Source organism: Plectropomus leopardus, chromosome 11 (genome assembly GCF_026936395.1).
Source record: "Plectropomus leopardus strain MGB_pleo_1.0 chromosome 11, ASM2693639v1, whole genome shotgun sequence".
Classification (NCBI taxonomy): Eukaryota; Metazoa; Chordata; class Actinopteri; order Perciformes; family Serranidae; genus Plectropomus; species Plectropomus leopardus.
In genome coordinates, this window is record NC_142186.1 from 25,196,593 (window position 1) to 25,217,911 (window position 21,319).

Genomic DNA, 21,319 nt, shown 5'->3' on the forward strand with positions numbered 1-21,319 from the left:
GACAACTAGGAGAGGTCAGAGGGTTTGAGTAACATGTGCTCCACTTAAAAGTCATAGCAGAGCAAGTGAAAGTTCTGCGTACAGTGTGAGGCAGGAAAATTGTGTAAGGAGGAAACCTAATTCCCCATCATCATCGTGTATTTTAAGGCACTAAGGATTTACATTCTGGGACTCTACACTCTGTACTTTCAGAGGAAAGTTTTATTCTTACTTCAACTGAACACATTTAGCCGACAGATATAGTTATTTTTTTAGATTAGAATTTTACATTATTCTTATCAAAATTAGATAAAACAACTCTGTTTTTGGGTAAAAGTTGATTTTTGTGGCATCTTGTTCGTCTCCCTGAACTGAACTGATTAATCTTTGGCCAATCTCTGTCATCTCTCTCTCCTGTCATTTCCTGTCATCTTCCTACTGTCAACTTTTTAAATGAGCTGAAACTGTACAAACTGTATTTTGAAAAGAGACACTGCGACATGAGTCTTAATAAACTTGGGTAGGACATCGAGTTTGATGCATACTGTGCGATGAAATCACCTACTAAATCGCAGGCTATGACCTCGGCCATTGATGTAAATACACATGAACAAAACATCCTCGGTGTGCGTCATCATCTACACCGCTGTAGTGTTAAGAGAAAAATGTAAACAAACAAATGGAGCCCTTACTATGGCAGCATTTTTGTAGGTCGTAACAGCAGTCACACAGTGAAATGGTAATCCCAAATTACTGACACTGTCAGAATTTTAGCCCAGGACGTCTGATGGCACAACCGTGATAACAGCCATCCTTGAACCTCTCTCACTGTGCAACATAGGACCACCGTTTTAGAGCCAAAGATATCGCCACGTTTCTTTCACAATGGCAATCTTTTGCCTTAGGCAGCCTAAAAGTCACACAGTGTATACTGGGCTTTACGAGCAAAAATTGACACGCCATCTTTGAGGGTCCAAACCTGATGATGGAGGAGTATCTAAAGCGTCATAGTTTGCCATGTAATGCCGCTGACTCAGAGTTGGGAGTGAATGTGTCAGTGGAATAGGACTTGCTCCATATGTAGATGTCAATACTCACTCTAAGGTTACGAAAACACAACAGTTCTTAATTTTAGGGAATTATAAACAAATGAAAACATTGTTATGAATATTATACGCCATTTCTGCCAGTATATCCTGCTAAATACTACACACTGGAACTTTTAAGATGTACATGATCATGGCTCTGTGACAGGGACCTTTTTATCAAAATGAGTAGGCTACTATGTTTGAGTATATTTTCCGGCTAATACTTGCCTGTATGTACAACTATTACTAGTGATGGTGCATTTTTACATTGTGGTATCACTATTCTAAGTAAAGTATCTAAATATATTTCTGATACTCCTGAGAGGGAATCCCCAGAGCTCAGATCAGAGTCCTCATAACTTTTCATTACTGTCACACGAGTGTAAATAATGTTTATATGGCCTTTGGTGTCAGTATTGGTCACTCTCTATAACTGTCTGTGAAAATTTCAAAGGTATAGTTTGTGTTTTATTAGGGCCCCCTGCTGGTTGAGTCTACTCTGCTCAGTATTTACCAGATGTGGTTGTTTCCTTGATCTTGACACAGTATCTGCAGTTTGTTGAGTATGGGACCATTTCCTTGCACCTGTAACCGTCCTCACAGACACATTTCACATCAGACTTGCTGGTGCAGTTCTGAACCACCTTCAGATTATACTCTAAAACGGTGGGGAAAAAAAAGAGGTGATTTTAGGGATTTTAATCACGGATTAAAAACGTAATATCCAGAAATGCAAAGAGATTGATAATTTTTCTGTTTATTACAGAAACCCAAAGGTCACACTGGTATCATCATCAGTGATGGATGAAACCATTCAGCTGGTAGAAATGACTCATAGTTTCTTTACCTGGTATGCAGTCTCCAAAGCAGTCATGGCAGCTGTCTTCACGGTTTGTCTCAGTAGTGTAGCTTCCAGCAGGGCAGGGCTCACACTCTGTACATGATTTCTGATACTGACCTGGCAGAACAGAGAAAAGCAAAAATATAACAACCGGATGAGACAGAGCGCAGAGAGAGACTGAGCGCATATTAATGAAGGATGTGGTCATACAGCACAGTGTGCAGCAGCGTCACTTTTCATCAACAGAGAGGACGTGCAGAGAGTGACAGACTGTATGCCTCAGTGCTTCATTGTAATATCCAAATATGAACTAGTGCTGATTCATTTGTCAAAAACAGTGAGTCAAAGCTAAATAAGAAACAAGACAGAAATTGAAGGTGCTCACGCCATTTATCATCTTACCTGCAGGGCACATTTGACACCTCATGGCCCTCAACATGTTATAGTCGGTCCCATCTATCTGTTAACACATGAACATAATTAGATATGAACTCCAGCCCTTCTATACATTTGACAGCTATTTCTTGCAAACACTAGTTTATTTATCTGCAAGGTTATACAACTGCTGAGACAGATGAACTGAAGATAAAGGGCGTTCTTACCAGCAGAGAGTTGAGCACCAACTGTGTGGATAACATCAAGAAAATCACAAAACACTGCTCAAGTCCCATCCTATGGAGAAAAAAAGTTTAAAAAATGTTTTAAATAAATGACAGATATCAAATGGCCAGCTGAATACACCACACAAAAAGAGCATTTTCTATAAAGTTTAGCACACCAACAATTAAATCATAAATAAGCTGATATAAAATAAACTAAAAAAACATTTACCTTCAATATGATGTGTACTTTGTCCTTCTACTGTTGTTTTGTTCACTTCCTCAAGGTGCGACTCTTTCTTTCTTTGTCTCTGTCTTCTCACCCACTCTGCTCATCCTCTGTGTCACTGTTTCCTTACCTGGTGACATCTTCCTGTCTTCCTGTCTCCCCCGCCCACTGATTTGTACCCGTGTGCTGCACTCCTGTTTACACGTTCAGCTCTCTCAGATGCAGCAGGCCCATCTGACTAACGTTTCTATATCAAAGCCTCATCACTTTCCATGCAAACTGTAAAAGGAACGAATCAAAGAGCTGCTTTCTGTGCAGTTACAGCGTGTGTCAACAACATGATGGAAGAGCAGATCATTTTTTTGATAGCAATGGTTACAATTTCATTTCTGATTTGAAGTCATGGCATATTTTTAAATCACATCTCATTTGTCAGATTTCCTACACACTGTAATAAGCACCTACAAGTTTTCTTTAGCTGAGTCAGTGGAAACTAAATATGAATTTACCCAAAATAAAAAAATCTCACTTATTCCTCATGGTATATAACGATGCAGTGGCGGGAGAGGCATCGACAGACCATTACATTAAATTAAAATGCTAATTTATTAATGCAAAAATACTTACAAATGTGCTACATTCAAAATCCTATATGATCCTATATAAAATCTTCTTGAATCCTAGAAAAATCCAAGAGTCAAAGTAAAAGTACGCAGAGTGGCTGATTATTGTATTGGAGCTGGTCTATGTGGAGCTTGTTTTAACAACTTTATATACAGTCTGGTTGTTCAGTTTGGCTCGAAACCTGCGGACAGGGGCCCTCAAGAGGTCACAAATGAAATATTTAATTAGGGAGGAAAGATGAAAAACAGAAAAGGTTTTGCTACTTATTTTATTTTTTTAGATTTTAAGGGGTTTTGTCTGATTTCCTTTGTGTGTGTGTGTGTGTGTATTATTAGATAAATTTACCTTTAACTGAGCCTCGGACTGTTGAACTGACCAAGAAAACAGTGGTTAAGGAGTGCTGTGCCTAACCTATGTAACGGCAGCAACAGAAAGTTTACTGGGTTTTTTTCTTTAAAACTTTGAATTTATGGTTTAATCAGATAACTAAAGCTTAGTTGTTTTTATATACATTTTATATTCTTATTCTTGCGTTAGACATTTTTTTTGCAAGTAATTTAATGAATCCTCAAAGTTACTTAAAGACCCTAACCCTAGTAAAAAGTGCAATACTTTCTTCTAAAATGTTGAAGTAGAAGTATATGGTAGCATAAAATGGAAATACCACAGATGGTACTTAGTATATGTACGTAAGTACTATACTTATTATACTAATCTGTCTCTGCAGCTTATGTTACAGTGGAAAGTTGCTGAGTTTCATTTGTGGTGCTCACATTGTCTTCACAGAGCTCAGCGTCAACAGTTCCATCTGTAATTTGTGTCAGAGACACTGTTTCTGGAAAGAAATGCTGCTTGTTTAAATGTATTAACATGTTAATACTACGAGAACAACAAAAAAAAACTCTTTTCACCTCAGTTTGTGTTTTTTGTAATTTGGGTCAACTGAACAAAAACGTGTGTTAATTTTTACAAATAATCACATATGATTTTGTTGCTCAGTTGCATCTTTTATTCTTTCAGTCTCTCGTGACACATTACATACTGCAGCTCTGCAGGGAAGCTTTTTAGCCTAAATTACTGTCTTGATGTTTAAAGCTGCATCGTCACACATCTGGATGATCAATCAACACTCAGGATTATAAGTGAATTATACTGAATCTAAATATTTTGTTTCCTCTGTAAAGATATGGAAGAAGTGAAGACTGACATAACTGCCATAATTTCCATTGAAAAGCTAAAAAGAGCAATCAGGTAATTTTGTCTTAATTCAAAGTTTCTTTCCAGCTGTGTGACTGTGAACATTCTTCGTCTGCAGTCTTTGAACACAAGTAAATAGTCAAAGCTATATTTCCTTTACACGTATAATATCAAAGCCATCGTACAGTCATTTTGCTAAAGCATTTGCATTTCAGCAGCTCTGCTTTTTTGTTTTAACTTGAGTTATTTTTAAATTGACTTTTTTGGCAGCCACATACACTCATAAAGAAAAAGTACCAATGGAAAAAAACAACTCCATTGTCATTTGATTTAAATATTTACAGTTTTTGAGGTGACAATTTTATCTCTGATTTGAGCTCAGTCTCAAATGCTAAACATAAAGACAACATATTGGACTGACTATGTTTCCTTCTTCTTCATGTTGTACATTTTCACCAGTAAAAGTCTTTTTAAAAACACTCATTGTACAGACATAACACCCAGAAACAGACACACTGGCACATGCATACATAGAGACTCACTCAGTGTGTGAAAGTTAAACTATACAAAAACAAATGGCGTGTTTTATGTCTCACACAGTTTATCTCTGACATCCTCCTTCTGTATTCAAACAGTAGTGGAAACACAGCGTTTAGCGTTCAGCTGATTCCAACAGCCACACATGCATGAGTTTATATAAGTTTCAAACCCGTCCTCCAATAACAAAGCTTTGAAGTGAGAGTTGCAGTAGAAGCAGAAGAAATATTTCACCTGGTACAACCACAGGAAAAAAAACTACAGCCAGGACTATATTTAGACAACAGTGTCTGATGATAGAGCAGTGATGAGGGGTGGTGTTCCCCTGACAGCAGTATGCTATTATATGTTTTACTGTCGCAGTGAGTCAAAGTTCATGGTTAAATGTGCCCAGAAAAACTTAAATAAAGTAAAACTGAGGTATGTGTTCATGTTAAATTCATTATTCTAGTACCTCACCTGCAACATGTAGAAGATGAGGAAATATGAATAGAAGAAATATAGTTTCCTATTTCCAGCGGGTTTACATTTTTATGTTACATGTTTTACAAGTCATAGTGCTGATTGTTTCAGTTACATTTTTGCTTTGCTCTTCCTTTATGTGCAAACAGGCTCAAAAATAGGTTTACTTATATACATCAAGCACCTTGGTGAAATAGCTTCGGCAGCTATATATAGTCACTTTTTTTACAGCAATTTCCTGTTTAATAACAATCTTTATTTTGGCACTCAATGGCTACTTACATTATTTTAGGACCATCTTTTTGTTCTACACAGGATCCGACTAATCTAAGATTACTGCTGAAAATAAAACGAATTAGTAACAGCTACGTGACACCTTGGTGTCAGTGCGCTTCATCACAGAGTACTTTTACTGTCAGAGAGAAAAATGAGGAGCCAACGCTGACTCCAGATCAGCTTCAAGAGAGTGCAGACGGGATTTTAACTGCACAAGATGAAGTCTGCGGCTACATTTAAAACTGAAGACAAACATGCTGCCTTCTGACACTCACAACATATTTCTCTGCTCTCACCTACAGCTTTGGGTTTCTGATGAAGCACCATTAACAGTTTTATCTTCACTGTTTAATGTATTTATTCTACTGCGTATTCAAACGATCAATCACTTATTTGTCACATGGAATATGTAAAAAAAAAAAGTGTTGGGGGAGAGGGGATAATATTCTGAAAACTCTTTAAACTAATTTCCCGAGATTAAAGTTGTAAATTCAAAAGATAGGATTGGATATTCTCTGAGATTGTAAAGTCAGTCATTTGTGTCTGTGTTTTGTCTTTTTATACTGTTAAAGACAAAATTTTAAGGGATGTAAAAAAAATTTAAAAAACTGTTTTCCCTTGTCAAGGAACCACATTGCTTTACTTGCCAGGTTGGATCAGTATGTATTCATTTATGTATGATATTTAGTGGTATTAATAAGGTTTATATTTGAGTGTGTCACTCTGCCTCTACCCACTTTTTCGTGAACTAATAATAACTAAAAAGAGTGTGACCCCTTATTTTGATTGAACATCCCATGAAAAGGAAAACAGTCAGTTTACTATTACATTTGCTCAGCACAAACATGCTATTAAGTCATATATCAATGTGCATTATTTGCTCTTTTACAGGTAAAAAAAGATGAGGTGGAGCAGGTGAGTGTCCCCTCACTATAATACACAAACAATCAATAAACCATTAGTTAAAATACCAAATTAATTTATGACATTATAATCTAAGAGAATATTCAAGTTTGATTTTTTTCTTGTAAATTTATAACTTTAATCTCAGAGAAAGTTTGTTTGTTTTTAATCTCATGTCTCTTTTAAGTTACAACTTCAATCTTGAAAATTCTGAGTTTTTAATTTCAATATTAACCATCTACCTGGATATTGTTTTTTTTTGCTTTTTGCTTTTTTTTTACTTACATTTCAGATGTTCAGATGAAATGTAAATGACTTTGTTCAACAATTCGCTCTGACAAATTGATTTTGTTGCTTATTCTAGGATGAATTTTATCTGTGCATGGGGTGCAATGTTGCTGCATTTGTCTCTCTAAGCCTGACAGCAAAATGACACTGAAGCTGATTGCCAGGATTGTGAGTGCTGTTAAAATAATGAGATTTGGAGACATTATGAGCTATTTGGCCATTTACTCCTGGATTTAACATGGTTTAACTGATTCACAGTGGATTTCTCACTCAGGTAATTCAAAGCACGTAAATAAGTAAATCAGATCAGACCACCCAAAACTTTGTACCAAATTTGTATCGGCAAGAGGGAGGAGTTATGTTGATATTCAGTAACACGACTCTGTTGCTTCACAGCTAATGTTTCGGTTATGTTTTTTCACACTTGTCCACCTCATGTTTTGCTAAATAAAGAACAGATGTCGTGATTTATTTATGACTAAATGTTTGCTTTGCCTGTGGTTCTACGTGATAGAGAGCAGGCTCTGAATCTGCAGCTGTGAGGCAGAAAAAAGCTGAATCATGACATCTTATGAGACTTTAAAGACTCAGCCTCTTCATTATTGATATCAAACTCAGAAATGCACTCCAGAGACCCATTTGCAAGGAGCCGATATCACAAGGGGACCTTATATGATTTAGAAAGTTACTGACCTTATCTCCTGGATATGATGCCAATGCTCTGCGAAACATCTGCATCCATGCTGTGCAGCAAGATGAGCCTTCTGAATTTGCACCTAAAATGCTGTCATAACCTTCATTTATAATTGCCTCCCTATTTATCAACCAGCAAAGAGGCAGAAAAAGGCTCAGAGAAAACAAAAAATAGCAAAAAAATAATACAGCAACCAATCCCAGAGATGCAAATTTGAATGTGGACTAATAATGTCACATGACCACTGTGTTTGGTAAAATAGCCAATTTGTTGTGGAATTTTTACTTAAAATAACGAACGTAGCAGATACACAAGAGATTAGGATAACAGAAGACCTCCACAAATTATTACAAATTATTTAAGGTCCCCAGTTAATACTAGTCCCGTGTAAACAGGGCTCAGGGAAACATTTTGTTACAGTACTTCAAGACTGAAACTATCCTGCAACCTGCCTTTAGTGTTTGTTTAGCGATAGAAGGTAAATTGTGTGGAGTGACGTTCTGGTTTTGGTTTTAATGACCTTTCAACTTGTATTTGCTTACATAGCCTCAGATGTTGGGGGTATTTAAGTGTTTTGACTGTTTGGAGTGAATACATCATGCTATACTTTCTTGTAGCCCGTTTACTTACAATAAATTCAGGATCCTCAACATTCTTCATCTTCACAGGACGATCCATTATAATATTTACTTTCTTAATTACATTCTGTTAATCACAACATGACCAGGTCCAACTGTAAGAAGACCTCTCCCCTCTGCAGGGCAGTGACGTCTGCATTAAGTGGTAATGACAATAAATCCAGCTCTGCTACTCAGTCAGTTTCAGTGCTCAAAGTCTCCTCAAGCTGAGTGCGTGGACAGCAGGAAGAAGTAACAATATGATTTTGTAAATGAAGAGGTTCATATGTAAACATGGTGTTGCCATAGTTACATGTGTATATTGCGAAGGTGTATTACTGTAGCTGGATGCAGCGGAGGTTACGTGACCACGTCCCCCGTTACAGCCGGATTGAGGATGTGTCAAGATCTCCCAGCACTCGAGGAAGAAGGCGGAGACGATGAGGACCTGTCGTTTTCTCTCTGGTCGCCGTCCTCAGTGGGCGCAGGCGCTGCAGAGTTACTGTGAGAGACAGAAACAAAAATGACTTATTCTTCATATAGCACACTTCCTTCCTCTTTTGTGTGGGTATAGAAAAAAAAGATCATAGATATTTCCTTAAAATTCTTTAGAATTTTTGAATAAATCTTTAGGGGAAAAAAGATATAATTTATTATAAACAGGTATATAAAGACTGTGTTCAGATGGTATATATTCAATCAACTGTCGAGAAATTTTGAATGATAAAAAAAAGCTTTCTTGGATTTAAATTGAGAAGTTCTTCCAAGGAAAGTCGTGTGGTAGTCAACAACTGCAAATAAACTCAACGCAGGTTACCAGAATAAAATAACAGTTACAGAACCTTTGTCTCTATTTTAACTATTAGTTCCAAATAACATATTTCTTCCAGAGGCAGCACTTTAAGTCTCCTTATTTGGCATTTATACACAGTATATGAACATTTCATAAACAGTTTGTAACACACATTTTTACACAGCTTCGCTGTACACTCTATTCTGACTGTTTAATTACGGCATTCAGCAGACTGTTATTGCTGCTGTGAATAACAGACCACTTTTATATATGCAGTCCTTACCAAAGACACATAGCAGGAGCAAAACAAATGTTTTTAAATTTTAAAAAAAGAAATTTTAATAATATGTTGTGTAAATTATTTCTTTAGTAAGAAGTCATGAAAAAAGAGAGATAATGTTCAGCAAAATAAGAAATAGACAGACAAGACTAACAGACAAATGATGTAAATAATGTAGACTAAGGACCGTGTGTGTGAGTGTGTGTGTGTGTGTGTGTGTGTGTGTGTGGTGTGTGTGTGTGTGTGTGTGTGTGTGTTACCTGTCTCCACTCTGTGTGATGAGTCTCCTGCAGGTTTCCATCTGAACATCCAGGCCTCTCTTCATCGAGCACATTTCCATGTACTCGTGAAGGTGTCGGTTCATGTCACTCTTTGCTGTGGCCAGCTCCAACTGGAGTCCGAAAACATTCAGTCAGACATATTTTAAATATCAAATTACAAATGTTGAATGTGTGTTTACCACAAAATAGTTGCTTCTGCACCACTATTACGTGTTGTGCATGTTACTGTTGCTAAGCTTCATGTAGCTTTAGAAAAGTTTTTTATGTCATGTTATGAAAAGAATCCCCTCTAGAGATGATTGATCACACATGTGCAAGATTAAAAGGCAACATATAGTACAAGTATGACACATTTAACGAGAAAACAGGAGGGACAAATGCTTTAAGGGACTCTTGAGGTTGTTAAAAGATGGACATATCAAAAACAAAAAAATCATTTAATGCTTAGACATTATGGAAATCATCTTAAATGAATCTGCAGGAAATGGAGCACTATACATCTTAGGAGCATGCAGAAGACATAAGAAAAGGTGTGGTATTGCGATCTTAATGCACTGTACAAAGGACATGAGAATAAACAACACTGAGCATTAAAACAAAGGAAAAACAGGCAACATGTATCAACAGGAAAACCATTCAAGAAGTAAGTGTCTGACCTCAATCTGGTCAATTGTCTCTTGATATTCCTTCTCTCGGGACTTGAAAAGACATTCTGTGTCATTAATCACCTTTTCCAGACAGTCCTCCTGGTACAGAGAGAGACAGAGAAGAAAGATGGTATGTTTGTGGTGAGGATATGGATATACATGTGCTCAAATGCACCAACACTTAATAAACAGAACATGTGTTTGTGTGCTAATCATCACACAATCAGACACTACATGAGGTTACAAGACTATTAAAGCACAGCTGGCTTTATGCTCCCATCAGCTCTTATTTCACTGACTAATGCAGCTCCTCCCTTCAAAGGGACAGCAGATTGTTCAAACACCACACAGCCGGTAAATGAAAACTAATCCCTACATGCACTTCTTGGAAACAAACACACTGTACACCAAAACAGGCCAGACACTGCATCTGTCTGAGTGCGAGCGCAGTGTTTTGTCCTGAAACGCCCTGCTACAGTCGAGCCGTGAAGGTCAGTGCCATCGTCTGAGACAAAACAAAAACTGTATCGACCGACACGTCACGCTGCTGCGCTGCACAGCAATTCTGCATCAGAGCTTTAAAAGGTTCCTTGAAATCTGAACCAACAACATTAAAATGTGCAGCTGTCTGAAGGATGACAATGGAAAAACGTGCAGATCGTGATCTCACTCACACAGACACACACACACACACAGACACAGACACACACACACACAGACACACACACACACACACACACACACACACACACACACAGATTTGACTTTCTCAGCGTCCTTTGTCCAAACAATGACCTAAAAATAGACTGAATATGACATGCAGTGCATCTGAAGACCAGATATAAATGGTCTTTAGAGATAATAGAAAAACATAGTGTGCATGTGTATGGTTGAACTTGTTTTTTTAGTTCCTCTCTGGTCACTGATTTAACCCCTAAAAACTCAACTTTGTTCATCTGAATCACATATTAGGACTGCCTTACAATAATGACTTAAATATAACTTTACAAAGTCCCTCCAGGATTTTGCAAGCTGTTATCAGGGATTGTTGTGGCCTGAAATGCCACAAAAGAAGTAATCTGTATTGCAATGTTTATAGGCAATTTTTTTTTTTTTTGCAATTAAATTGTGCGGACGAGTGAAATTTGCAAAAACAGTTGCAATGTTATCTCGGAACTGGAGCTGGCACTCCAGGGAGGCTTTGGTGAAAGTGAAACTTCACATGCAAAAAACATTACTTTGCTACGTCTGGCTTCTTGTCTGATACCCCGTGTTTCGTTATAGAGTGTTGGGATTACGGTAATACCTTTGTTTTGTCACGTAACAAACGTGGAAGTCAGAGTCGGTCATAGTCACACTTCAGCTCCAAAGTGGAAATGCTGAGCCGTGGTGTTGAATGCTTATTTCACTCAAGATTTGTCTTGTATCATATAAAAAATACCACATGGACATGTTAACAAAGTTAAAAATGTTTCTGATACGTTTTTCATGCCAGAAAGTATCAACACTGATTTCCATCTCTTTGCTAATTGCCGACTAATTCAAAACCAGATTTGAGACACACAAGGAAAACACAGACTTAATATCATGTTAATGTTTGCAAATCAATTCATCCTCTGACACACCCAAAGGGGAACTTTCAACATATTTGTTTGACATAAAATATTATAAAGTTTAAAAGCCTATGTTGTATTGAATCACACTCATCTCTCTACTGTAGATGTTGCCATTATTTTGTCCATCCCCTGTATTTAAGTCTGCGTCTATTCTTTTAAACCAGCACTCAGACATGTCAATGAAATAAGGTGTGCGACCTCAGCCTACCTCTCCCGGTGGATGTGTGGGGTCAGGAGGCAGGGTGCACCCTGGGAAGTCCTCCCAAAGAAGCAGCGTCTCTTCGGTCTCCTCCCAGGCCAGACTGTCGCAATCATCCTCAAACTCACATTCACGGCTTAAACAAAAACATAAATGCACACACGCAAAAGACACACACACACACACACAGAGACACATACAAGTTCACACATTGAAAAATAGTAGAGCAGCAGAAGGACTGCAGGGCTGCGGGACAATGATTTAATGACTCACAGCTGGTTCAGCATCCTCTGCATCTCCTCATTGATCTGGTTGGCTGATGAGCCACCGTGCTCTTCCTCTTTGACCACGCCCCCATCACTTTCAGAGGTGCTGACAGGTTCGTCACACTCGCTCCCATTGAAGGACAGAGGAGTTTGTTTCCGGCGGGAGTTTAGGGAGGACTGGTTGTTGGGAACCTGCGAGGACAGTCAGGATTCAGACCAACACTATCGAAACACAACACAAACTTTCAAATAAAGTGACTCAGTGGATTTAAAAACACATAAAACAAATAAAAGACCCAGAGATGAGAATATTAACTGCTCAGATTTGGTACCTGGTACATCTGGATCACGTCTTCACAGTTCCGCTGCTGAGCGACGTCACAGAGACGAGCAGTGATGTCGATCCTGCGGCAGATGTCCATGTCCACCTTCATGGCTTTCTCCTGGATCTTACTGTCCAACTCTGACAGGTTCTACAGAGAGGATCGAAGGAACCACATAAGACAGAGGGAAGAAATACTTCTGCTTTATTAATGTGAATAAATCACTGCTTTAAATAAACATGACTATGTTTTTCTTCAACAAACTACATTAGGAATATTTTTCTTCACCTTTCACTTAATGTCTTCCTGCAACAATCCTGAATATGTTCACTGTACGTACACAAAATATTTCTGTTTATTTTTGCCCTTATTATGAAAAGACATTCCAACTGAGCTGAAAATAAATATTGCATTGATATTCCTGATTGCATGCAGACGTGCACACACCGGTTAACGTGCCTCAACATGTTTATCATATCAAAACGGCTGGAGCTACTTGTGATATTTTCTTTGCATTAATATAGGTTTTTTTCAGGGTTTTCAGATGGTGGGGGACTTGATGGACTATGAGGACACAGCCTCCCTCTTTCATTCCTTTAACCACCTTCTTGAAAAGGTTGGTGTTGCAATATTAGTGCATATTAAAAAACCTGGTGAGATCCAAGGTTTTTATTCCAGATGATAAAAGTAGGAATGTTTCTCCCTCTGACCAGAAATGTGTACTTTTCTTTTGCATGCATCTCTACACCAGCCATCACCAGCTTAGTTGAGTGTCAATGTATGCAACCTTGATATTTTTGTGTATTTTTGTCTTTTTAGCTGTAACTGTATGTTGTAATTCTTGATGTATATATTAACCTTTTAGTTCTCTTTTTGCCATAATTGTTATTGTATTCATGCTATCGTATATAACCTTGATATCTTCTTATTTTTATTTATTAAAAGCCTAACTAGGGACAGGAGCTAGAAACTACTTATAATACTAGCTATAATCTCTATATAAGAAACATCAGTTGCTGCAGCTTGCTTGTAACAGGCTTAAGTTGTACTATGTTAATTCGCATTTTCCCGATCAAATAAACTATCTAAATAGATAAATAAATAAAATGTATGACTAATGTTTGACTGCATGGGCTGCACTGCGCTCACATTGCTCATGAGGCCTTTGAAGAGAACCAGCTCCGCCTTCAGCTGCTGAACTCTGAGAGCCAGCTCGTCCTGACAGCCTTCGCTCTCCTGCAGGTCCTGCACACACAAAGGAAGCAATAAAGAACACACACATTCAGTGCAAACACGCCCACACTCTAACCACATATCTTTACTGGAAACTACAGTTTACATTATGCAAGCGGAGGTGATCAACAAAATAAAACCTTAGATTTGCAAAGTGCACAAAAACACTGTAAATCCTAAATGCATAATCTCCTCTGGAGGGCTCTGGATTTGTCTGATGGCATCATAATTCTCTCTCCTCCCTGTTGACTAATTCATATGTGCAACAATAATGGTCAGGACCCTTTGGGTCTCAAGTGGTGTTTTACAGCTTGCGGTCTCCTGTTGATGGGGTGCCGCCTGAGAAAGTGGGTCAGGTGCAGATTCCTGGCAATTGCACACGTGCGTTCAAAAAAAAAAAAACATGTACAGTACAAGCATGTACACACTGAGACACACACACAGGAAATTGACAAACCACCGCTGCAGAAAGTACAAACATAGCAATTAAGCTGACAGCAGTAACAGATAAGAAACAAAACTCTGTTTTAATCAAAATAGATGATTTTTGTAACTTTTAAATGAGAATGACTCATGCTTTTTTTTATATCAGTTGATTGTTCATAGTCAAATTAAAATAACTCATTTTTTCCTGACTGTTAAGGCATAGTGAAAAGTCTCATGTAAGCTATTTAAAACTCTGATTATTGTTGAACCCAAGAAAACAGAGGAGGTATGTTCATGGTATTTTTAGTTCAGCTAAGCCATAGCTCAAGTATCACACCCCAACAATTTATTTTTGTTGTTTGAATGACTCAGGCTGATGTCACAGCTGACAAATATAAAGTAGAGACACCTTCAGTTAAGACACACTGCATTGTTGGCATCTAGCCATGTCTCCACACACACACACACACACACACACACACACACACACACATTCACACACAGGTCAACACGTTACCTCTTGAAGGTCCGAAATCTTCTGCTGCAGATCCATCCTCATTGTGTATTCCTCTTCCCATCTAAGAGACACACAGATAAAAACAATGAACACATTTTAGTGTCTTGTAATATAAGCAGAGAACTACAGTTGTTCTGATACCAATATCAAAAATGCCTCCGACGATACTGCCTAAAATACTGGATAAAGTATCTGCTAGTGTGCGAGTCTACGCACCGATCTGAAACCACATAATTTTACGATGAACAAGGCTTCAGGGTTGGCGATGTCAGTAAATCTCTGAAATGTCGTGATCTACAAACTTACTCTGAAAAGCCTTTGCATCGTCTTCTTTTATTCAGCTCCTTGATACAGAAATCTGTTGTTAGTACATAGCTGTTTTTTGTATAAAAAAGTGGTATTGGAACATCTCTTATTTGTGGCTTGCTGCTACAATTACGTCATCCACCGCCAATAATAGATTTTTGGCATTGGACTGGTTATCAGGAGTGCAATAGGAATATACTATATATACTGTTGGGTTATTTATAGCAGAGACATCGCAGCAGAGCGTCAGGCACAGCTTAACTGTTCATTCTGCTAGGTCTAAAAGTTTACTTTCACTTACAAACTGCTCCTCTCATCCATCGATGTGATCTGATCAGCTGTGAACAGATCGACAGATCAATCATCCATCCAGCAAGTGATAAACTGCTGCAGGAGAAGAAAAAAAAGAGCTCATGGAGAGCTCTGCCCGCTGCGCTGCACGCATGGTCGTGTTATAGTCAAGACCATACTAACCAAGACCAAGACTTGACTGAGAGTGTGCCAAGACCGAGAAGAGCCCAAAACCAAAAGCAGGGCCAGACCGAGTCAAGACAAACACTATTTATATTTGTATAAACAATTTTCCCTCGATTTCTATGAAGGATGGCAGCCGTTATCAGTGACAAAAAAAAGCAAACTACAAATGACTTCTGTGATTGCCTGGATTTGAAGAAGAACGTTTTACATTCAATAACAGTAATTATGTTAACAAATTATTATTGTGGTCTCAACTGGTCTTGATTAAAACTCCAGAGTCCACTATATCCGATACTGAGACAAGACCGAGTCAAAATGCACTCGATTCCGAAACGAAACCGATACCCTCTAAAATTGGTCTTCAGACTGATCTCAGGGACCAAGACTGATCTCTACAACACTAGTGTATGAACCCACAAAAATATCCAAATTCAGAGAGAGATGATACAAAGGGACACACAGGCATTTAAAATGTGCCCCAAAATTAAAATAAACAGAATGCCCCTGTAGGAAACACTACACATGATCCATTTATGTATCTCGAAGACCCACTCAGAAGGGCTTTTGTAAAGGGATCCATGACTGAACTATTTCAAGAGGAGGCCTAAAAGCCAAAAGGGCTGAAAGGCATTCTCACCAGATGTTTCACTATTGCAAGTGCATCCGTCTATCCAACTGTGACTCTATAACAATCAAATTCCTCCGGAAGCATAACGTCACATGACACGACCGTCCAGGATTAATGATGCTGATCTGCAGGTGGCAGTAACCCGTAAAGACAGGCAGCCATGTGCCAACAAGCCAGAGAAGAACACTGCTACCAAGTATACATGGGTGTGAACAATGCTGGGCGTTACATATTAATCCGTTTAGCAAATGTCAGCACATTTGGTAGCCCTTTAAAAGGTACACAAAATTCACCTTTTGGTAAGTTACACTCAATGTGGACCTAACTAGCTTCAGGATCAGTCAAAAGTCAATTTACAAAAGGAGGAATGACACGAGGTTGGCTGTCAGGTGCTTGTTGTGCAAATTTACATGCACAAAGAGTGCCTGTGGATCTGAAATTAATGAGTAAGCTCAGTTTAGTTCAGTTATGTAAGGATACAAATCTGGATACAAGTTGCATGAAAAGATCCAGTGTAAATGAGAAAAGTGTAACTGATTTGCTTATTCACTCTCTGATGAATTGCTTCTTTGATGAATCGTGTGCTACTGTGGTGCAGCTAAGACCCATGAATCTGTACTTTAATACATTTAAAAGCCGGAGCACAGATCCTATACGTGTTCCCAGATTCAGTGACTGAATTCGGCACACGTGCTCAGGGGAAATCCACTCACTGCAGAGCCTGTAGCCTCTTATATAAAATGCTGTTTGAAATGCAGAATGCTGCGGCACATCAGGACCTTTAGGGAATACTAAATCTGAGAGAAACTGAGTCATGAAATAGGAGTTGTTGTTGTCGTAGAGGATGCTTGTTTGATCAGTAAGGTGAGAGTGAACAGAAAGCCGAGTAGTGCTTCCTCCTGCAAGCCAAGCCCCCCCCACCTCCAGTCCAGCAGTTCGAGCTTGCAGTGCATGCTGCATTGCAGATACAGTGTGGAGTGTGAAGAGGGGGATGCGCAGTGGGAGAGGAGAGAGGCAGGGAGCATGAGAGAGGGAGAGGAAGTGTTTTGTGTGGGTTTGTGTGAGGTTTATGTGACAAAGAGAATGTGAAAGTGTGGTGGGCAGAGTGGGTGGAGTGAGGGACAGGGACGAAGGAAGGGGAAAGAGGGGAAAGAGAAGTGTCCTTGAAAAAAAAGCAAAAGGATAAAAACAGGATAGAAAAAGAAGCAAAATGCACCAAAAGCCAAAAGATAAATTAATTCATTGGTGAAATGACTCACAGGGGCAACAAAGGACATTTCATTAATAAATTGGGATCTGTTCAAAATATCTGACTGCCTATGTAACAGCCATGAATCTGAATGAGTGAGTTTCATTTGGATAAACAGCCTCTAATGCCTCCTTTGTCCTGAGGTAAAATAACACCTGCAGTACACTCAAAGGTTGAGAAAGAATCCAGAAACCACTTACAAAAACCTCAACGTGGAACAATTTGGAAACTGATCAGATAACAAACACTGATTTACAAAAGTTTCGACTTACTGAACAAGAGGTCAGCAAATCATTCACTCACAAGCTCCTAAAAAACAATTAAATCATGTCTTATGTCACACACTCTGAGTCCTTCTCCCTGAGCCACAAAGAGCCCACTATGCTGCGTTCAGGATCTCCTCTGCGAAGAATGCATGGCTGCTCATTTGGACATAATATGAGGGAATTCAACGGTGAATGTGCTGGAACATAGTTCACTCAGGACAGATAATACGTAATCCCAAACTGTCACATGTACTTCAAAGTCATGATAAGATGAACAATAATTTAAATGGAAAATCCACCCTGACAGAGTGTTCACACTGTGTTATTCCAGTCATCTGCAAACACAGACAGCTGCCTCCCTAAATTGGAAATCAGAGCATCCGGATTTGAACCGGTGATGTCATTGGGTGTCACACTGCTGTTAACTGGTACACTGACAATGAATAAGTGATTCAGAGAAGCTCTGTTTGAAATTATCCTAGCACAGAAACTGATTATTTTCCATTATCAATTACTCTGCTGAATATTTTCTTCATTTTTTTTGTCTTTATGTCAGAAAATCTCCCAGAGCTTAAGGTGACGTCTTGAAATCGATTTGTTATGATCTGTAAATTTAATCAAGTATTTAATCAAATGTAATATGAGACATGAAAACAGCATAAAACATACTTTTTGAGAAGCTGGAAAATGTGACTGTTGGTATTTTGTCTTAACCGTTTGAAATCTGGATAAACATCATTTTTTTGTGCTGCCATCACAAGCATGTAAACCTCTGAACTCTGAGCAAATACGTCTGCTTTCTTATGAAAACATAGGGAAAATGTCAATGAGAAAGTTGGCAATAAGTGTCCTTCAAATTGCAAGAAATTAGTAGATTTGGAAAATATATCTTTTAAAAGTTAGGGGTAAAATCTAGGGGAAAAAAATTATTTATAATTATCAGAATTATATATTTAAAAATATTTGACAGAATAACGTCAATGAGAAACTTGACATAAAATGTCCTGCAAATTGCAAGAAATCAGCAGATTTGGAAAATACTTTTTAAAGCTAGGGGAAAATGTAAAAAAAAAACAAAAAAACAAGAAAAACAATTACATATTTAATAATATTTTACAGAATAATTATCTATTATAATTTTCTACTTTATTTCACAGATTTTTAAAAGTTGAAGTTGTCTTCTTCTCATGTTTGTGAGGAAATCAAGCCTATTGAGAATCTCACAGCTCTGACCTCTTATGTCCCAGTAAAACCACTCTGGGCATTGTGAGGTTTGTTTCAGCGGCCTAACTGGACCATCTCCAAGATTTGTCTTTAGATGCATCATCATCATCATCACTGCCTTTAATCATCAGACACTTATTCAGTTTTATACAGTAAATGTCTGCATGAGCTCTGTGTCAGGATGGATTTTCCCTAATATTCCTAGCCACCCATGGGTGAGTCAGCGTCCTGGAAACTCTGAAGTAAACATTTGTACCACAGATTTCTCTTCACGTCTCCCTAAGCTTTGACCTTCATTCTTCTTTATATTTAGCTTGTGATGTGTTAATTTTTTGGGGTGTATTTCTAGCTGCAGCACCTGCCTCTGTGGTCAGATATGAAGTGGATGCAGGGTCAGGCTGGAGGTGATGGATGGAGACAGATTGTGCTGACTCTGCTTTTGTTGGAGACAGCTGGTCTGCAGCTGTTTTACAGCTCGGATCACTGCTCCAAAGTAGAGCATTACACACAGTAAAGAAATCTACGGTGCAGCCTCGTGCTCAGAGGAAAATGCCCCTAAAGAGTTCAATGCATTTACCTGCGTTTATACTCATCTCTCTCCCTCTTCACTTTGGCCAGGACGTTATACAGGGCTCTTATCTCAGGGGTGATGGTATCAATCTGGACCCCAACCCCATCAGGGTGCACCCAGGACACTCCTGGGCTGGTCAGACGCTCCGCACTGGGGCCAAACTTGCGGGTGTGGTTGTAGGACCAGATGGTGCCTGGGAGGAACCGTGGAGGAGGGTTGGTGGAGCTCCCCGGGCCTGCACTGGTGTTGGAGACAGATCTAGAGCCAGATCCAGGGGAGTCCACACAGGGAGAGGCCTGACTGATGGTGATTGCTGGGTTACAGGTGGCATTTGTTTGGGATGCATTGGAGTTTGCTGCAGGTTGCAGGGCTGCTGTGAGGGGTGGTGGGAACAGTGTTGTAGGCCTCCTGGCTGAGTTGTTGGTGTTGTGGAAGGGCAGGGAGCCAGGCCTGAGTGGTATGGTCCCAACAAATCCGGTCTGCACACCTGCCTCCTGGGTATGCCCCCTGCCTTCACAGCATCCACCTTGACAGCCCTTGTTGGCATCCAGCGCCTGTTGCAGCTGCTTTTCCAAAATCTTATTTCTGCGCTCTAATTCGTGCACTTTCGCCAAAAAGCATCTGAACCTCAGATTGAGGGTTTTGAGGACGCTGATGTTGGATCCCAAGTCGTTTCTGAGAGCCATGGCTGCGGGGGGATGCGGCACAGCGCGGTGCTGGAAGTGGTGGAGGAAAGGTGAGGTCTGTGAGGGTGCGGGGAAATCAGGCCCCGGCTGATCGGGCCCAGACACGGGCTGCTCACCCAGCAGAAACGACGTCGGGTCCGGTCCACCGAAAACGGTGTCGGGCAGGAGGCCTGAGGGAGAGTCTGGGTGTCCGGGAGCTTCAATCTGCTGTGGATGCTGTTGGAGATGCGTGTTAGCCCCCAACAAAGGATTCATGCTATGGTATGGAAAACTGAAGCGCTGCAGATCTGGCATGAACACGGACGGGAATTGTCTTGCTACAACAGAATATAATGAATAAATAAGTAGCAGTTGAACCAACGAGACAGACACGCGCGCAAAACGCCAGTATTCACCTGATTATATAACCGTTTCTAAATAAGAATCTTATCCTTAAAGCTGAGAGGTCTTAACGTCAGCTGATGGATCAGTGCTCTCTTACCGCCCGCGACCAAACATCCAAAATCGACTCCAAACCGGCTGAGAGCAACAGTACAAAACGCTGCAGCACTTGGACCCGCGGATGTTTTGCAAAATAAACGCCAATAAAGAAAGAAATGGGCGCAGAGCGTGGATGGATAACACACAAATCCAGTGTCACCGCGTCACTGAAGTTCTGGCAACAAGATGTGACCGCAAGCAGGAGCAGGTGCTGCGGGATTGGAGGAGCACGGTTACCGTAAGTACCAGACTAGAGCCGCGCTGAGCCATTAACTGTTTGTTTTCCGCCACCCAAAAGGGCATCATTATTTCCAGTATTCAGATCCTTTACTTAAGAAAAATTACCAATACCTATAAAACCCCTCAAGATTAATCAATATGAATTAGAAAACAACATAATTGTTTATCAAAAATAGTTTCGAGTTTATTATTAAATCAGCTAATTGAATAATCGACTAATTATTTTAGCTGTACTTGTATGAACTGCAATTTATAACAAAAATTAAAATAATAATAA

At 39.3% G+C, this 21,319-nt stretch overlaps 2 protein-coding genes across 2 annotated transcripts in view; both read right to left on the reverse strand.

The window, feature by feature from the left end:
- The window catches only part of LOC121945278 (uncharacterized), a 9,314-nt gene extending 6,367 nt beyond the window's left edge, over positions 1-2,947 (reverse strand). The window contains exons 1-5 of the mRNA XM_042489394.2: positions 2,740-2,947; positions 2,511-2,580; positions 2,311-2,368; positions 1,915-2,025; positions 1,582-1,725 (exon numbers count right to left, since the gene is read on the reverse strand). Coding sequence (XP_042345328.2) covers positions 1,582-1,725; positions 1,915-2,025; positions 2,311-2,368; positions 2,511-2,579 — 382 coding nt within the window. The 5' untranslated portion in view covers position 2,580; positions 2,740-2,947. The remainder of the gene's footprint in view (positions 1-1,581; positions 1,726-1,914; positions 2,026-2,310; positions 2,369-2,510; positions 2,581-2,739) is intronic.
- Positions 2,948-4,691: 1,744 nt separating this feature from the next.
- Positions 4,692-21,010, reverse strand: iffo1b (intermediate filament family orphan 1b). Its single transcript, XM_042489332.2, has 9 exons — positions 19,643-21,010; positions 14,916-14,976; positions 13,889-13,984; positions 12,749-12,889; positions 12,424-12,608; positions 12,160-12,286; positions 10,345-10,434; positions 9,668-9,798; positions 4,692-8,836 (listed from the first exon to the last, which is right to left on the reverse strand). The coding sequence occupies exons 1-9, from the start codon at positions 20,614-20,616 to the stop codon at positions 8,737-8,739; spliced, it is 1,905 nt and encodes a 634-aa protein (XP_042345266.2). The 5' UTR covers positions 20,617-21,010; the 3' UTR covers positions 4,692-8,736.
- Between the last annotated feature and the right edge of the window lie 309 nt (positions 21,011-21,319).